The following is an 18,742-nucleotide window of genomic DNA, read 5'->3' on the forward strand; positions in this document are numbered from 1 at the left end:
TTTATTTCCTTATTTGTCACTCCATGTCTGGCTGGCCCATGGCCTATCAAGTGCTATATACTTAGTAGTGTTAAGTAAATAACTGAAAGTTTCATTCCTGCCAAATATCTGTTTGTTGGTTTATTCACTCATATCTAAAGTACTTTCTTCTCATTTGGAAATGGTTATTGCTATGCTATTTATAAAGCCCATAGACATCAAAAAGGGCCAAGGGCAAAATCTTCAGTTGGGATGATTTGAGCTATGAGTGACATTTGGCCTAACAAAAATAGCTTGAACAATAGGAGATTTATCATCACACCAAACAGGAGGTCTGGCTGTCAGGTGAGGCCAGGGTTGGGTTATTGAGCAGCTTAGTGATCTCCTCAGAGACCCAGGGGCTTTTCACTTTTCTGCTTCGCCATTGCCAATGTCAATGACACCTCCATGCTGGGCTCAAGAGGAGTGATGTCCAGCAAAGAGGAAAGGCATTTCCTCTTCCAGTCTCTTGTTATTATCAAGGACCCCTTTCTCAGAACCCTTCCCTCCCCCCACAAGATTTCTCCTTGAGAATCACTGATTAGGACCTCTCTCTGATAAGGGAAGGAGCCTCAAGCTGGCTGAAGCCAGGCCTGAGGCAAACCCTGACGTTAGAGTGGAGACAGGATTTCCTTTGTCAGATGGGAGGGAGAACGCCTGAACAAAAGTGGGGCTCTGGTAGCAAGGAGTCAAGGAAATGGGGGAATGACTGTTGGATGGGCATCCAGAAGTGTCTGTCACACCAAGTATTTAAATAAATTATGGCACATCAATAATATAAGGAAAGTCTATGAAATGATTACAGTGAATAAGGGAGAACTGCATATCAGCCTTAACTGACTTCCAAGATATAGTAAATGTAAAACTCTATCTATGGTCTAATATATTTTTAAGAAATGCAAGTTAGGAGGGGTGCCTGGGTGGCTCAGTGGGTTGGGGCCTCTGCCTTTGGCTCGGGTCGTAGTCTTGGGGTCCTGGGATCGGGCCCCATCGGGCTCTCTGCTCAGCAGGGAGCCTGCTTCCCCTTCTCTCTCTGCCTGCCTCTCTGCCTACTTGTGGTCTCTCTCTGTCAAAATAAATAAATGAAAAAAAAAAAAAAAGAAATGCAAGTTAGGTATCCCCAAAATCTGTGAGTAATACACACTATACACTTAAAAGCCATGTGTGTGAGTGTGTGAGTGCAGGCACATGCATTTACTAAAGGGGAATGTTTACTAGGGACCTTCATTTTTTGACATTCTGTATTTCTTATATTATTCTCATATAAGTATGCCTTCTTTTGTTAAGAAAAACCCCCAGACATTAAAGAGAACACTGTAAATAGCTAAGTATCATTCTGAATGCAAGAAGTCAATTAAAAAAAGACATGGGCTCCTTTCTAAGAACAAACTGATTCGGATATAGGAAGAACCTTTCTGAAAGTTTTGCTCATGAGCCCAGAATTTAAACTCCCTCCATGAATGAGCAACCTTTTTTTTTTTTTTTAAGCTAGCAAATCTCCTTCATGGAAGATCAAAATTTTTACCACATTGAATCATTCTCTGTTTGCTGGAGAAGGGTGTCCTCCTTGCTATGGGATGCTGACAGTGCTGACTCGCCTATAGAAAAATCCATTGGCAGAAGTCTTCCCAGGAGCCACGTTGACACCAAGAAACAGTCAAACCTCCACGTAGCCCAAGTGCTTCCCTGTGTCCAAATGTGTTAGTCAGGGATAGGATGGGAGAATAAATCCTCTGAGGTCTACCTTCCACTCTTCCACTGGATGTCTAACTATAACTACTTAGACAAGTTCTCAGACTCTCTGGAGTTTATTGAATGTCTCTGAAAAAGGAGATTTATGGGACAGCCCTTGAAGGAAGGACTTCATGTTGTCTAAAAAACAAAATTCTATATAAAAAATTTTAAAAAAAAATTCTAGAGCGAACTCCCGGCTATCTGTTGTGATTCCCCTCGGAAAGCTCTTTGATTACCACAAAAATAGATGGTTAGATTCAGTGAGGGTTCAGGATGCAGTGTTTATCTTTGATCAACTTATCCAGTGTCTGTTGGAAAAAGTGACATGATATTATAAATGGAATAGGTATACCTCTACTCGAAAATACACAGACTGTTATTGTATAAGGAAGCTGGAAAGCGAGGCCGTGTTTACAGTCCCACGGCCATTTGAAACGAATGAAGCAGTCTCTATTCTCTCCTGGGCTTATGACACAGTGTTTCCATGCCAAAAATTATTTTTCTAAGCACTCTCATAGTAAAAGTGGTGATCTAGGTTGTGTCATTTTAAGAAAGGACCTGAATTTTTAGAGATCATCTCTACACATACACACACACACACACACACACACACACACACACACGTCTCTTCTTCCTCAGTCTGTGTCAGTGAATGGCAGAGCACACGCTCTGAGGAAGCTAGAACTCAGTTCCCACCACATAGAAACCGTAGTTCACCTCTGCCCACCACATAGAAACCGTAGTCCACCTCTGCCAGATCCATGAAATGTTCAAACGAAGCCAGAAATTTGGACTTTTCAAAAAACTGCTCAGCCTTCAAATCTTGGCAACAGATTTCAGTTTTTATAAACCCTGTGCCAATTGAACAAAACATGTCTATTAGCCCAATCCTGCCCAGGCCACCAACCTGGGAACGCTGCCCTGGGACAATGTAGAACAAACGTGCTTTCTCTTCTCCATGAAGATCTGGAGATGTTGGAAGATGGTTCTCGTACTCCCTCTCAATGTATTCTTAGTTGGTACTCACTCATTGGCAAAACTCTTCAAGGAGTTTAAAATCTCATGGGAACAATGAAACAGCTAGTCACAGTATAGTGGTGTTGGTGCTATTGTGAAGGTCTGCGTGAAGGGCGAGAGGAACAAGTACTATTTGTCTGTCTCGGGGTGTGTGCAAGTGATGGATTCTGTCCTGTGTCCATGTAGATTTAGAGAAAGCCTTTCTCTAGAGCTCTTATAAGGCTCTCTCCCCACTCTTCCACACTGCAGCCATCTCAGCTAAAGTAGATCCTGCCAGTTCTGTAAGGAGCTTGGGTCATGTGCCAGGAGCATTTTGAGATGCCCACGAATCTGGTCAATGCAAAAATAAACATTGGCACACATGCACAAGGACAATGACAGGCCTGGGGGCTTCTTGGGTATAACTAGAAAAGCTTTTGCTTTTGCTGACTGTGCTCAAATTCATTGCATTTTGGAAAGTAGACATGAGTTTTTTTCCCCTCTAAGGTTCTACTACATAGGTACTATTATGGCTAATTTTATGTGTCCTCTTGACTAGGTTATGATGGACATTTGTTTGGTCAAACACAAGTCTAGCTGTTGCTGTGATGGTATTTTAAAGATGTGATTGACTTTGAGTAAAACAGATTATTCTGTTATGTGGGTGGGCCTCATCTAATAAGTTGAAGGCCTTAAGAGAAAAGACTGAGGTTTCCCAAAGAAGAAGGAATCTGGCCTCAAGACTGCACAAAAGAAACCCTCCCTTGTTTCCAGCCTGCCTAGCCTGACCTATGGATTTAACTTTCACCTGAATTTACCTGCTGGCTTCCCCGAAGGATTTTGAGCTTGCCCACCCCCATAATTCCATGAGACAATTTCTTAAAATAAATCTTTCTCTTTCTCTTGGGGGGTGTGTGTGTGCGTGTATGTGTGTGTGTGCATGTGTGTGTGCATGTATACACATATACATATATCCTATTGGTTCTGTTTCTCTAGAGAACCCTAATATGGGTACCGTCTTCATGATACTTCTGAAACCAAAGTAAAATACGAGCAGCTTCAAATACTAATGGTCTATAAGACTCCAAACCAGGTAGTGGAGGTATCTTTGACTTCTCTTAGTGGCTGAGATGAGGAAGCTGTCATCGTTTATTTAAGAAATTTCCTACTCAAGGGACGCCTGGGTGGCTCAGTTGGTTAAGCGGCTGCCTTCAGCTCAGGTCATGATCCCAGCATTCTGGGATCGAGTCCCACATCGGGCTCCTTGCTCGGCAGGGAGCCTGCTTCTCCCTCTGCCTCCAACTGCCAGTGCTTGCTCTCTCTCTCTCTGACAAATAAATAAATAAAATCTTAAAAAAAAATAAATTATCTTAAAAAAAAAAAAAAGAAATTTCCTACTCAAGCATCAAGGCCTTTGAATAGTTTCCAATCTATTTATCTTTGAAAACACTACCGAGGTGGCAACTCCTCCTAGAAGCCCTCTTTCATCCCAGCTTCACAGAGTTGATACCTTTCTCCTCAACCATCCTCTGTGCCCTATTATACTTATTACAACATATTTTGGGCTATGTGGAATAGACTACTAGTTCTCTCCTCTATAGTAACAGGCTCTCTAATTTTTAGCTGGTAACATGGTAGCCCAGCATATGAACTACATTTCCCAGCCTTCCTTGCAGGTAGGTGAGGTGATTTAAGGAATGGAGGCCACACATGGTGAACAAGATAGCAGAAGCTTGGGTCCCTGAAACCTTGGGGCATCACATCAGCCCTGTACTGCCTCCCTGGATTTTCACATGAGAGGGAAATAAACCTCAGTGTTACTCAAGTCATTTTTATTTAGTTTTCTGTTACCTGCAGCTGAATCTAACCTTAACTCCTTTTTGCTTATGTGCATATCTCTTCTACCACAATGTAAAGGAACCTTGCTTCTTGGTCAGCTGCTGCATAGCACTGTGCCTAGAAGATAGTTGTGCCAGACAAGTGTCTATTGGCTGGATATATGAATGGAAGGACAGATGAATGACTAACCGCCTAGGGGAAAGCCCAAAGTGAAGTAGGAGGAACCCATTGTGCCAGAGAAGGGGTGCCTTCTAATTCAGCCTCAGTTTAAGACAACATTAATCTAAATTAATGAGCACCTACTGTATGGCAGGCACAGTATCAAGTGGTTCTTTGACAGTTGCGAAAAAGACAGATAAAAATCTCTCCTCTCATAGAGGCTATTCTAGAAGTGGGAGGCATAATAAATAAACAAGAAAATATCAGGTAGAGATGAAAACAAAATTGCTTGATATAATGAACTGCTTTAGACCAGGTGGCAAGGAAAGGTCTGAGAATGTTAACATTTATGCCTAGACCTGCATGACAAGAAGAAGCATAGATTAAGGTGCATTGAGGCAAGAGAGGCATTTGAGACAGAGGAACAGCTAGTGCAAAGGCCCTGAGGAAGAACTTAATGTGGCTTACTTCAAAGAGGAAAAGGCAGGTGGGATTATGGTGAGGGTGAGTGGGAAGAAGTAGGCAGGGTCCAGGACTTGTATGCCAAGTAAGGAGGTGAATGTTATTCTAAGAGAAAGGGGCAGCCATGGAGCCTTTGAGCCAAGGATTCACGTGCTCTGCTTCACATTTTTAAAGAATCACTCTGGTTCCCATAAGGAAAATGGATCCTTGCAGGAAACCAATGATGTTTGGGTTTATGTATTGCTGTGTAACAAACAACACCCAAAACTTAGTGCCTGAAAATAACCACATTACTTTGCTCAGAATTTTATGGGTCAGGACATCTGGGAAGGACTCAAGTGGTATTTCATCTTGATTCACAAGACATCAGCTTGGACAATCTACTTCCAAAATGGTTCCCTCCCACACATGTGGTTCCCATGAAGGTACTCCCTGGCCTCTTTCTCCACATGGCATTGTATTCTCTAGGGCCCATCAATGTGGCATGGGCTTCTCACAGCCTGCTGGTCTCGGGTAATTCTACTTCTTATATGAAAGCTCATTTCTGAGAGGAACAAAGTAGGAGCTTTAGCCATTGCCACAGTTGGAACTGGCACCACAGTGCATTGCCTCCTGGGTACTCATTGGTTAAAGCAGTCAAAGAGCCCACCCGGGTCCAAGAGGGTGGAAAAATAAACCCCATCTATGCCACAGAGTCACATTGCAGAAGGGACAAAGATATCATGTGGGGTGGAAGATACTACTGCAGCCACCTTTGGAGAAGACAGTTTGTCACAAGTGAGACCATTTCAGTAATTCAGGCAAAAGACGATGATGGCTTAGATTTGGATGGTTGCACTGGACATGTGAAAGGGGTAGATTCAGAATATGTGAGCAGAGTATATGAGAATTGTAAAGCACTAACCAATGCGTCCGAGTACTTGTTTAAATTGCACTTTATAAGATTACGTGGATGAGTATTGCCCACCACCAATAAAGTAAGTCACAAATAGGCCTGTTCTATCCATAGGACACATACATCATTGTCATGCTTCACAATGTGCTTTGTTTTGAAGAATGAGTTCTTTAGGGCAGGGACTTAATGAGGCCCAGATATTGGGATTATAGAGGGAGATGAAAGCATGGACCTATAGACTGAGATCCGGGGATTGCCACATCCTGTAACCAAGAGTACTTTAGAGAGGAAAGGGGGCCTAACAATATTACATTTTCAGAGGCTTCGTAGGGCTGTGTGCATTTGTCCACCCAAAGCCCTGAGTGGTGCTCATCTCATGTTTTCAGTTGCTTGAGAGATAAAGTTTTTCAGGTCTGGAAGTCAATGCACCAAAGAGAGCATATGAAAAAGAATATTTGTGGTGACAAATATAGCTGGAAGCTATTGTGCCATTTTAAAACAGGAGAGAGCCATCCAGGGACTTGCCCAGAGTCACCCAGGTAATTAATGGCAGAGCTGGTGCTAAAAGACATGCCTCCCAATTCCAGTCTGGGGTTCTTTCCCCTGCATCACTTACCACCTGCCCGGGACAGGGCTTAGTTCTGAACTGTGGTCCTACTGGACCCTTGCTGTTGCTCATCTGACTTACAAATAGTATCCAGAGGGCGGGAGAAGCCTTGAACAAAGCAAGTCTAGCCTCTGTGCTACAATATACTTTGCTAATTCTGACTCAGTTGCTTCTCTTTGCAAAGTGGGCAACACATGCGTTTAAGTGAGAATCATCACAGTGAGAACACTCACTGTGCTGCTACATGTCTCATAGAATATTTCTTAAAATTCACTAAATTCCTAAGATTCTGAGGTCACCCAAAGCAAAAACAGAAAACAGCTCAAGACCACCAGGGTCTTTGGGTTTGGAAAGCGAGAACAACACAAATCTTTGCTGTGTGTGGAAGGGTACATCTGAATTATGATGAGTGCTTATATAGGTAACTTCTGTTTCTTATATGCAGGTGCATGGTGTTTGATTTTGTTTTCACAGTACTTGAAGTAGGCAGAGCTCCATGCCACAGCTAGACAAAAGTTATATGTTCTAATTTGTATAATTTTATTCTCAACTGCTCTGAATTTCTTCACTTTTTATAGCCAAAGGAAATGGACATAATTCGCATCTGTTCATTTTTATTAATTGAGCACTCTTATTTAAATGGAATCAGCACTTATGCATCTCTCTTACTGTATACACTACAGTACAATTAATGACCCAGAGATCCAGTATTTTCCCATGTCTGGTTTTGTTTCACATTGAGCTTCCGTGCATACATATTCCCTCCCTACACACTTAAAGGATCTATAACATTCTACGCTTTGATCTCTATGTAAGAAGCAATTTGCTGGGCTTCAGTGTCCTGAGGGAAAGACCTCAGGATTTTTCTGTGAATTCAGATGTCTGTTCAACGGGACTGCACCCCCAAAACCTCACACTTTTATTGTTTCACATGTTAACATCGCACTGACAAGTTTAACTGCATCCAAGACTGCACGAGGTAGTGTTTCAGTTCCCAAATACCTTCAGATTTGAATGCCTCGGGCAAGAAAAACTGACAGCTTAGGAGCCACAAGTTGTAATATTTCAGGCAAGATATTGCCAAAATCAGAAGAACCTTTGCCCATAGGTTTTACCATCACGTTTCCATTACCCTTTCTGCATTTCAGGAAGGCTTTAATATAGATGCTTAGGCAGTGCTTTGCCGTAGGTCTTCATTAAAGCATAATATTAAACTATTTTGAAAAATCACCATGAGCGTCCCCCTCCTCTTTTAAAACACTTTCTCAATGCCTAAAGATTCAAGTACTCTCTTAACCAAGTACAGACTGAAATATTTCACTATGGATTTGAACAAGAGCCAAGAGGTTTGATGAAAGGAAAACTCCTCTATAAAAGGTTTATTGTCAGCGCTTTCTAAAGAGGTAGATTCTTCTAAAACAGACTACCAACATTTTCACAAACATTGACGCAGCCTTCTCAACCTCTCCTAGACCTGAGTTTGAGGTCTTTTCTTTTAGGAATGCTCTGCATCTAGCCTTTGACCTTCTGGGTAGCCAACTCCATCTAAGTGCTCCCTCCTCCATCAGTATAACGTATATTATAAAAAGGAAAGGGGGGATGGGGTAGCTAGGTCCTCACGCTATTGGAAAAGTACTTGAAATTCCTTGCATTCCTTTGCATTTAACAGCATGTTTACCTAATCACTGGCTTATTAGGATTAACACAAGTCATTGCTTCAAGCTCATTCAGTGAAAACAAACTGATTCCTATAGACTCCCAAGATTTTTTTTCTCTGATCCCAACTAAGGGTGGATTTCTAAGTAGTTCACCTACGCTTTCGGAGCAATATTGGGGAGATATAAGGTTATAAATGAGTGACCTTTTGTAACACATTATACAACCATACTTAATCTTGCCCGTGGATTTAGATAGGGCAGCCTAGGTTATGGGCTGTTTTCATTAATGTTTCTCTCCTCTTCCACCGAGGTGACAAGCCCAATAACCTAGTGATTAAAATGATAAATGACTCTACTATACCCACCATACAGTGATAGGGTGATGGAGACCCTCTGGCTTTGAATTCTTATGAAAATAAAGCATTATTATCTGAATCACAAATTTAGCTTCCAATTCCTTGTGCTCTCTACAATGTCTAATGTTCAGTACATGTTTTAAAAACTACTTTAAATGCAAAGTTTTTTCTCAACTGAGGATAAAAGCAGTCATTGTCTTATTTTTGTAGGTTAGTTCCCTGCTCTTATCCTAAGCTCCTAGAACAGTTCTTGGCACAAAGTAGGCACTCAAGTAGTTCTGTTTGAATGACTGAAAGAATGCATAATAAGTGAGGCTGTTCCCAAAGACTAGGGCAGTCTCTAAAAATACCCAATGCTACACATGCAGGTATTAGGTAAATATTTCTTTATTAAATGATTAATTCCATAAATAAATTCTTTTCACTGAATATAAAATTAAAATCATTTACAAATTATTCCAGTATTACATTTCCCTTCCCTCCCCAAAAGCTACATTTTTGATAAATAAAAACATTCAGTCTTAAAACACCTGATTTCTGTTTGCCTTTAGAGTGCAGTTAGCTGCCTCTCATGGACACTCACGGAGTGTCACCTTCAGGAAGGGATGGAACCCCCTCCCATTTACTTCTGTCAAAAGATGAAGGCTTTAACTGATCAACTAATCTTTTTTTTTTAAACAATTGTAGAACCGAAAGAAAAAAAAAAAGCCTAGAGAAAAATACGCTTACCAAATAATTTACAAACAGAAAACAGAACGTCATCAACAGCACAAGCTCCAAAATGAAGCAGTAACGTGTGCTCCAGTATTATGAAGCGAAGTATTCTCCAATCGTGGCTGCATCAGTGTCCATCTGCACCAGCACCAGTTTCCAAAAATACCTTAATATTACTCACGAATGAGCAATGCATCCCTTCTACAATGAGTCCCTCAGCCCCACCGCCCCCACCCATAGCTCCGTGATTCTGGCACGCTTCTCCCCCCTCCCCGTTCCGGTCACCCTGGTGCTGGAAACCCAGGTAGCAATTAGTCCCTAAATTTGTGAATGTCGTTGAACAGCCTGTAGAAGGGAAAGGCCGCCTCGTTGGCATGCGGGCAGTTGTAGTTGCACTTGCAGGACTGGATCATCATGACGTTCTTGGAAAACGTCTCCCCGTCCTCGCAGCGGAAGCGCATCTTCACGGTGCGGGTCTGCTGGGGTGTGCAGCACCGGCCGTCCACGCACGAGCCGCAGTACTTGGGCCGGTACTTCTTCACGCTCGAACAGCCGGCGTAAGTAAACGTGACAGGTTCGGGGGATTTCTTAGTCTTGCTGCATTTCTTGCCCTTCTGGAAGAAAGAGGCAAGAAGGAAAGTTAGGAATGGGGGTTTCTCGTTCTTTCTCGGAAGACAGGCCCACCCCTTGCTCGCCCGGCTACCCCCCCCCCCGAGCGGTCTGCCAGCACCCCCACGAGAGCTTACTTTCAGGCTGCTGTACATCGGCTGGCCACAGGGCCGCACTTCGCAAATCCGGGTCTCCTTCACTAGGCGGCACTCGAGGTTGTCATTGGTGACTCGTGTGGAGATGCCCGTGCCGCAGGTCTTCGAGCACTGGGACCATGAAGTGGTCTGGACAATGCATTTCTGGCCGTGTAAAGGATTGTATAGGATTCGCGGTTCCGTTCCAAAAACTAGAGACAGAGAAGAAGACACATTTCTCAGAGGCATACTGACCCCAATACGTTCAAGGACCCATTTCTATGAAGCTTCAAACTAGGAATGTGACATCTTTCGGACTCGGTCTCAGCTTACCTGGGAGCCGCTTCAGGGAGCCACCTTTTCCAACGGCGATTAATTCATTGTTCCTGGTTAACTCCACCTCCGAGGCATCGAAGGCCAGCCCCTTGCCCAGGAGGCCATCCCTGTCGTCCATGGGGTCCTTGGCACCGTCCTCATCACAGACCCACTCCTCACAGCACTGCCCAGTAACTTTGACCAGCCGGGGGTTGGGACAGCCCAAGTTGGGGAGAGAGAGTTCTTGGGGACACAGAGGAATGCAGCCCACAGCGCCGTCGATACATGTGCACTGATGTTTACAGTTGGGCTGGAAACTTTCCCCATTCTGGTAGATTCTGGAGTTGTATTCACAGGGTCGGCCCTCTGACTGAGCTGCAAAGAGCACCAGAAAGAGAAAGGGAAAAGAGGAGAAAGTTAAGATTCCCAACCGTGGCCTGAAACTCATACATATTTTCTGCTGTTAAATTCAATTTATGGTAAAGTTCCCTACAATTCCTCGGGGACTCCAGACCAGAACAATAAGTTAGTCAGGAATCACTTTTCCGTATGCGCTTTTCGTTGGGCCCAGACACACTGAATTGCATTCCAGACTGCTGAAATCATGTGCCTTTCTGCCAAGCTACCAACAACAAAGCATCACCATACATGGTCTCAAAATTACTAAACTTCTGGACTACGAGGACTATTATTTTTTTAAAGGGGCCAAACCACAAGCATCTTACCTCTGCAGATCCCCTTCAGAGCGGTGGAACTGGCACCGAAATTGCATTCCAGTCCCTTGGTGTGGTCGCAGGGCTGCATTTTGCTGCAGTCCTCGTTGAGCTGCTTGGCGCAGACTTTACAGCAGCCGCAGTCGTCCCGGACCAGCCCGACTCCTGGGGCGCACTTGGGCGCCTCCTGCGGGCAGTGGCAGGCGGCGGGGCAGGTGGAGAGCGCCTGGAGGGGGGTGAGAAGGCACGCGTGAGACTCGGCGCCGTTTGCCGAGGAGCCCAGGGAAGGGAAGGGGGCGGAGGAGTTCCTACACCGGGTCTCTGATCCTGCCCAGCCCGGCCACTCCGGGCGGCTGCGTCTGCCAGGAGGCCCCTGTCGCGTCTGCAGGGGGGCCTAAAGAAAGAGCTAACCCGAAACGCAACCCCCCCCCCCCCGACTTTTTAGTTTAGTTTTCCCGGCCGGGGGCAATCTGGGGAAAGGGGAAGGGCTGGGAGAACGCACGGGGAAGCGGAGGCAAAAGAACTCACCAGCCTGGCCAAGTGGAGAAGGGTGACGGCGAAGGCGAGCGTCCTGGCCGTGCGGGAGCTCATTGTGGCGCGCAGAAGGAGTCCGGGCGAGCGCGGAAGCAAAGACGCCAACACACTGGTGCGCAGCGGCCGGGGTCGGGTCGGTGGATCCGGGAGGCGGGACGGGCTCCGGGCCGGGCGGCAGGAGGGCGAGGGCCGGGGCGGCGAGCGGGCTAGAGGCAGGCGTCCTTCTCGTGAGGTCCTTCCCGAGGAGGCGCGAAGGGCGCGGGTACTGCTCGGGGGCGCTCTCGCTCGCGGTCTGCCTGAGCGCCCAGAGCCCGCCTTTTATACGGGCCGGCCGCGGCGCCGCGTGTTGCAGTGACGTCGGCTCTGTCTGCGAGTTCCAGAATTCTCAAACATCTCAGGAATGCTGGTTGGCGCGGGCTGCTGCCAAGCGCCTCCCCTGGCTCCGTTGCACCTTTTTTTTTTTTTTTTTCCCTTGGTCCTGGACCCGTCAAGAAAACAATCTTCCGTTTTTTCCACTTTAAATAACTACTTCTATTGGGGAGGGCTCTTTTTGGCGTTTTGGTGCTGATGATGGTGGTGGAAGGGGCGAGGGGGGCGAGCTGAGAACTTTGCCTGCCCTGGGAGGGTGGGAGGACCTGGGAGGGAGGAACAAAAGTGGTTTTGTCTGGTGATGCCGAGTTGACCGGGCAGACTTGGAAGCCCTCACCCGGGAAGGCAGCGAGCTGTTTGCTTGTTTACAGAGAAGGTGAGAGTCAAGTTATCTATTGAGAGGTGAATGGGGTGGGGGAGTGCGTCTATTTGTGGATTTCATAGAGGCATGCTCGAATCAAATCCCAAAGCTTTGGTGTGGTGTTTATTAGACAAGTTAAGTGTATTGCAAATTAATGCCTGCACTGGCATTTATGAATGAGAACAGGGAAAAAAATCAACTCCCCCCACTGTCTGGCAGATTCCCAGGCAGAGGTCTTCCCCCTTCCGCCCCCCTCCCTTTTTTGGTATGTCGTACTTGTTTGTTTTTGGAGGTTCCTACTTCAGTTCCAGCCCACTGCCTGGGTTGGAAGTCCGAGAGGAAACGAACGCAGGGAATTCTCTGGGAGACTGACTTCTACTTCCTCACGGATGCGGGAGACTGGGTAAGCCCTTCCAGCCTCCCTCCGTGGGTAGGAGGCAGTGCTAACTAAACAGCCAGCCAAAAGCCACGGGGACCACCTTGCAGTGATTTGTCCAAAAATCATCACCTGTGTATACTGCAGTGCCGAACCAGATCCCAGCACCATTGTGCCCAGTGGATCTAAAGCTAAAAGTTTTGTGGGGTTTTTAACATGTTTCCTTGGGACCACGTAGAAGCCTCCCATTTCAAATGGATTGCAATGCTTTTCTAGTTAAGTACAAAGACATAGATTAGAATATAATTAACAGAATAAAAAAATCCAGTTCTGTCTTCAGCCCACTCAGTAGAAGCCCCCCAAAAGCAGTTTGCTTTAACATCAATATCATTAGTATGATTGATAAATTTTCCCTTGAAATTTCAAAAACTGTCTCCTTGTGCAATTTTAATAAAAACATACACAAGTAATTATGCTAACTTTCTTTTATATGTGCTCTAGAACCCTTCGTCCTTGTTAAAGTGTAGGGCTGTTCAGTCTTCACAATTTAGCAGTCTTGCTTAAGAAGTCCTTCAGTGCCAACTTTTCTGTGAACAACTGATAATCACAATGAGAAGCTATTGCAGTGAAAATGTCCTCCAATAAAGAAAACTGTGGCAGGAAAGAGTTAAGTTTCATTCATTCAAAAGTGCCCTTTCGTAAGTCTAAGAGGCTTTTGCTAGTTGGGAGTAGGATCTCTAAAGCTTTGTTGGAGGGGGTTTGGGGTTTGAGGTGCCGGGCTTACTTCTTAAGACTGTGGCTAGTCAGGTGCTATGCAAATAAAGTGAGGAAAATCTGGGCCCCACTTCGTACTCAAGACAGTCCATCCATCATTATTTGGGAAACGTTTTTTTCCTGCATTAAAACTTCATTATTGTTTCCCTCTTAATGAAGTGATTGGGAATGGGGGTGAGTAGGCGCAGCACAGGGTGGGAGGAGGTCGTGGGGAGAGAATGGAGAGGAGTGTTCCTGGCTTCTGTTGTGGAGTCTTTTCTATTTGACTTCATGGTTGTAAGTATTTCCAGATGGTGAATCAGACACCAGACGTAACAATATTTCCATATTTGGGTATAGCAGTAGCCTGCGTTTTTAACATTTTTCTGCCTCTGTTATCCAACCACAAAGCATTCTTGACAGCTTCAAATGTTGTTAAATATAGACTTAACTTCTGTTCCCAGAGCAGGAAATTCTTTGGAATTCCTTGTTTTTCACGCAACCTGTCTATCATGATTTAAAATAAAATTATAGTGGATGATCCAACTGGCCGCTGTTATACCTTGCTCTTTTGTTGAGGAGGACAGGAGATATGCAAAGAGATTCAGCCTGCCGCACAGCTTTGAAACACAGGCCATTCCAGAGATTCCTTTAAAAATCAGATTAAAGTTTTCTAACAAGGGTGTGTGGGTTTGTTTCTGGGCTTCAGTTGGGGAATCTCAGAGGATGAGTTTGCCCTAGAGGAGAAACTTAGAGAACCTTACCATCAGCTGCCCATTTAAAGCCAGCAGTGTGTTGTGGGAGGGGGTGGGGAGCTGGAGCAAACAGGGCCAGGAGGTGGGGGAGAGGAAGAAACTGGAGCAACCTATGTGCACAGCCTTTCCATATACTATGTCCTGGTGTGCCTGCTAGTAAACGACGGCATCAGAGGAGAGGAACTGCAGCTCCTCACGTCCTGCTTAAGGATGGTCCAGAAACCCCAGATGTCCTGTCGCCTTTTCGCCTCCTCCACTGAGAGCAGCAGATCAGTTCACATTGACAGATTATAGGGGAAATGCGCAAATGTTTATGGGTAAGTGTCTTCGGATGCTAATTGTGCATGGCTTTTTTGCTCTTTTTTCTCCCTCCTCCCTGCTCGGGCGCCCGGTGAAGGAATAACGGGCCCGCATTGTTTCCTTGGACTGCAAGGCACAGAGAAGGAGCTGCTTGTCTTCCGCAGCTCCTAGCTTTGAGCTGAGTGATGGGGACATCTCTCACCCGCTGCTGCCAGGGAATTTTAGGTCACCAAAAGAAAGGTTCACTGTCTGGCGGCAACTGAGAATAATAATCACCCTAAAACTGTCGACTCCGCTTTCCCAGCCCTAGACCAGTGTTTTTCAAACTTTGGCGTGTCTCAGAATCACCCGGAGGGCTGATTAAGAGACTAATTGCTGGGCCCTAACCCAGTGTTTCTTATTGGCTACGTTTATAACAAGTCCCGCGGTGATGCTGCTGCTGCTGGTCCGGGGAATCACACCCTGAGAAACACCGTCTTGGACGATAGGAGTGCCTCTAATAGCGGTGTGTCTGCGCGTGCATGTGCCCTCATAGTCAGGTCCTCGCCTGCACACCCCGTCTCACAACTACACATTTTACAGCCATTTAATGAACAGAACGTTTTACGGGGACGGCGAAAGGTCAGCTTTAAGGTGCCCCCCCCCCCCCCCCCGCGAATCCTTTCTCTCCACCCGGCTCCAGCCCCCTACTCCCACCCTGGGGAGTGATGGTAGGGAGAGCCAGAGGTAATCAGGCTGGCGGGCGCTGGGCGGGGTGGTGCTCCGCTGCCCTGGGGACCCCTGCGGAGACAGCGTGCGGGGTCCGCGCGGCGGGGAGACCCGGGGCTGAAGCCGTCCGCGCGCCGGGGCCGCTTGCTGTCCGCCGCCCCCTGCCGGCCGCCCGGCCCGCGCGCCCGACGTCGCGGCGGTGGGCAGGACTCGAGGTTTCCGGCGGCGCGCGCCGCAGGACGTTTCCAGCCCCGGCCCATATTTGGTGAAAGTCTTTCAAGACTCCGTCATCCAGCTCCGGGGGCGGCAGCGGCGGCCCCCGGAGCGGGCTTCGAGACCGCGCGGCTGCCGCCGAGTACCGGCGCCTGGACCTCGGGCCGCGGGGCCTCTGGCGCTGCGGGCGGGCGGCATCCAGCGCTCGCGGGAGACGGCCGCGGCCCAGCCCCGGCCCGGGCCCCGGCCCGCACCCCTGCGAGGGCCCGGGCCCATCCCGCGCTGCGTGGGAGGCTGGCGCGGAGGGCGCCGCGGCCGGATTATGTCACTTTTCCCGTCCACCCCACTGTTGACTCGTCCTCCCAGCGGGGCAGCGAGTTGCCGCGTTGTACCAGACTTAGAGGGTACGCCCAGGCGCAGGGGTGTGGGTGTGTGTGTCAGAGGGTGGCGTTGGCTCCGACCTGGAGCCCACCCGAGAGCAGGGACGTGGAATTGACTCTGGGGAGAAGTCCCAAAGGGCTGGGTCCTATTATCCCGAGAAGGGAGAGAGGCTAGATTCGATTTCGGCTTTTCTGGGTCTCCCACAACCCTTTAATCTTTCTCATCAGTAAGTTCCAAGGCTGGGGTGGGGGGTGGAGGTGGGGGCGCGGACCCCTGGATAGGAAGCCGTAGCTCTGCTGTCCACTAGCCTGCAGCCTTCCGTAAGCTGTTCATCCTCTCTAGACATCGTACCCTTCACCCGTCCATTGGGAAAGGGGACCAGTAGGTAGTACAGCTAGAGCAGCCCCTTTCAGGGCTAAAGTTCTTGCCATTCTCTCCTAACAACACGAGAAGCAAACACTTAACACCGCTCTATGTTAGGCTCCGTTTTGAACGCCTGCTGTGTGTTGATTCATTTAATTCTCCAGTGCCCCATTGAGGCGGATCCTCTTGTTAACACCATCTTCTATCTAAATGAAGACGTGGATGGGGCGCCTGGGTGGCTCAGTCGTTAAGCGTCTGCCTTGGGCTCAGGGCAGGATCCCAGCATCCTGGGATCACTCCCTCTCCCACTCCCCCTGCTTGTGTTCCCTCTTTCGGTCTCTCTGTCAAATAAATAAAATCTTAAAAAAATAAATGAAGACGTGGAGGCACAGGTGGGTGGCTAAGCAAAAGACACTCAGGAGGTAGCGGAATTGGGCACAGGTGTCTTGGTTCCAACAAGCCTCCTACTTAAACATTATGCATACTGCCTATTCCCCATCTCTTCAGATATTCAGGCCTGCCCCCTCTCCTAGAATTGTACCTTTTTCTAACTCTATCACAGCTTACCCAGACATTCCAGAGTAAATGCATCAGATAGAAAAATAGTTGATAAGTTAACTGAAGCTGGGCTAACCTCTGAGAATTGCCTAATGTACTGACTCTTGGGGAGGAGGGGGGAAGGGGTGTTGCATTTTAACAGGAAAAGCCTTAATGCAAGTAAATTTATGCAGTGGGCTTTTAAGCACCTTTGCAGGCTGGTGGGGAGGATATCTAGGACCTTTGGGGTCCTTCTGATACCTCACAAGCCACACTGATCAAGGAGTCTCAATGTCTGGAGTAAGGCTCCAGCGGGTAGAAATTGCATTTGTCACAGAAATAAAGTTTTCAAGGTCACTTACTTGATACCTTATCAGTCTGAGTGTGCCTTACAGGTTGAATATGCTATTAACCTGTTTTTTTCCACTAGATATTTAATTATCTGTGTATCTGAGGACAAACTGATTATCCCCTTTGAACCTGGATTTATTCAGAGCTCCTGGTATGTCATGGCACTGTGGTAGGCACTGGTGACATCAGAAGGAGGGCCTTAACATTGACCTTCCCCTGGAGGACTCTGCGGTCTGTTGCAGAAGTGGGTACAAAGTGCTGCGGACACTTCTCTGCCTGGGGAGTGAGGGTGGAAATACTGTTAGTCTGAAAGGATGAGCAAGAATCTGATGCAGGGAAAGACATTGGAAACAGAGGGAAACAGAGACTTGACCATGCGTGACCAGAGTGCACCTAGCATGTTTGGATTGTTGGGTTCCTTCAGGGAACTGGCAAGAGACGTTAGTTAGGACAGTCTGCAAATAGGCTGGCCTATCATAACTCTGGGACTCTGGCAGTTGTGAGCCATGTGAGGTTTTGCCTTGGTTTCCTCATCTATAAGATAATGGGGTTGCCCCAGCTCAGGGTACATGCACTGAAGGGCTCATAGGGGTCGACCAAGTAACAAAATGCCACAAAAGGATTTGTGGTGGCTGACACTAGGCTGCAGCATTAGGGAATCATGGTGATAATGGGGACCAACCATGGGGGTCTGAGAGGTTGATAGGTGAAAATGTAGGTCCAGCGTTTGCCTATTTTCTCATTTTTTAAAGGATATCAGAGATCTGGATTTTTCTGTGAAGTTCTTTTAAATATTGGCAACTAATTAAAACAATGTTAAAAAGCCATCTAAGTTAATCCTAGGAAAATCAAAGAAGGCAGTGTCTGGGGGCTGCCAGTTGTGCTTTCTGGCCTGAATGACTCTAGAACCTGTCCTGCTCCATCCAACATTCTGTTACTCCCAGCCACTCGCAAAATATCAGGTCCTAGCACCCTAGGCTCCATTTAATTGTCAGGTTGAGGAGGCTTTCATTTACTTAAGAATCAGGGCTGCCACTTAACTCAGTTGTAGGAGTTTATACTTTATAAACAGAATTGGGATGAGTCTTTTTCTCATTTTCTACTTCACTCACTCCCAGACACTACTGAGTCTCCTTCTTTCTTCTCCCCGCTGAATTTATGTTGTAACCAGCTGGCATTGCCTTGACAGCATGATAGGAAACACCTTTTTTTAGGGCATCTGTAACCAATGGGAACTATATCTGTTTATTTCCTCCACCTGACATCTGTCCACGGGAAGCCAGGCATTTCTAACCCCCTCACCTTACAGAACTTATTATTTGGTGATAACACAAAAACATTTCATTGGAACAGACCAGAAGGCACTTCTCCCACTCCACCCAGCAATCCATCTTCTAAACATGATTAAGCAATATGATACGTATTAATTATCAGTCACTATCAGATTCAAACGATTAAGAATTAACCTTCTCCTCTTGTGTTTTATTTTCAGAGATATCTGTCTCTTAATTGCCTACTTAAAACCACACTTA

The 18,742-nt window shown here is 46.6% G+C and overlaps 1 protein-coding gene and 1 long non-coding RNA gene across 3 annotated transcripts in view; one reads left to right on the top strand and one right to left on the bottom strand.

The window, feature by feature from the left end:
• Nucleotides 1-9,088: 9,088 nt before the first annotated feature.
• On the bottom strand, nt 9,089-12,031 carry CCN1 (cellular communication network factor 1). Its single transcript, XM_080801496.1, has 5 exons — nt 11,738-12,031; nt 11,222-11,435; nt 10,515-10,871; nt 10,185-10,393; nt 9,089-10,052 (listed from the first exon to the last, which is right to left on the bottom strand). The coding sequence occupies exons 1-5, from the start codon at nt 11,798-11,800 to the stop codon at nt 9,750-9,752; spliced, it is 1,146 nt and encodes a 381-aa protein (XP_080657622.1). The 5' UTR covers nt 11,801-12,031; the 3' UTR covers nt 9,089-9,749.
• A 400-nt stretch (nt 12,032-12,431) lies between these two features.
• LOC308341505 overlaps nt 12,432-18,742 on the top strand; it is a 102,401-nt gene continuing 96,090 nt past the window's right edge. The window contains exons 1-2 of one of the 2 annotated variants that reach the window (XR_013966712.1): nt 12,432-12,488; nt 14,515-14,674. This is a non-coding gene — a long non-coding RNA (uncharacterized lncRNA). Of the gene's footprint in view, nt 12,489-13,966; nt 14,675-18,742 lie in introns of those variants that run through there. The other variant, XR_013966713.1, reaches the window with a different exon arrangement.

This window comes from Martes martes (genome assembly GCF_963455335.1).
Source record: "Martes martes genome assembly, chromosome: 4".
Lineage (NCBI taxonomy): Eukaryota > Metazoa > Chordata > Mammalia > Carnivora > Mustelidae > Martes > Martes martes.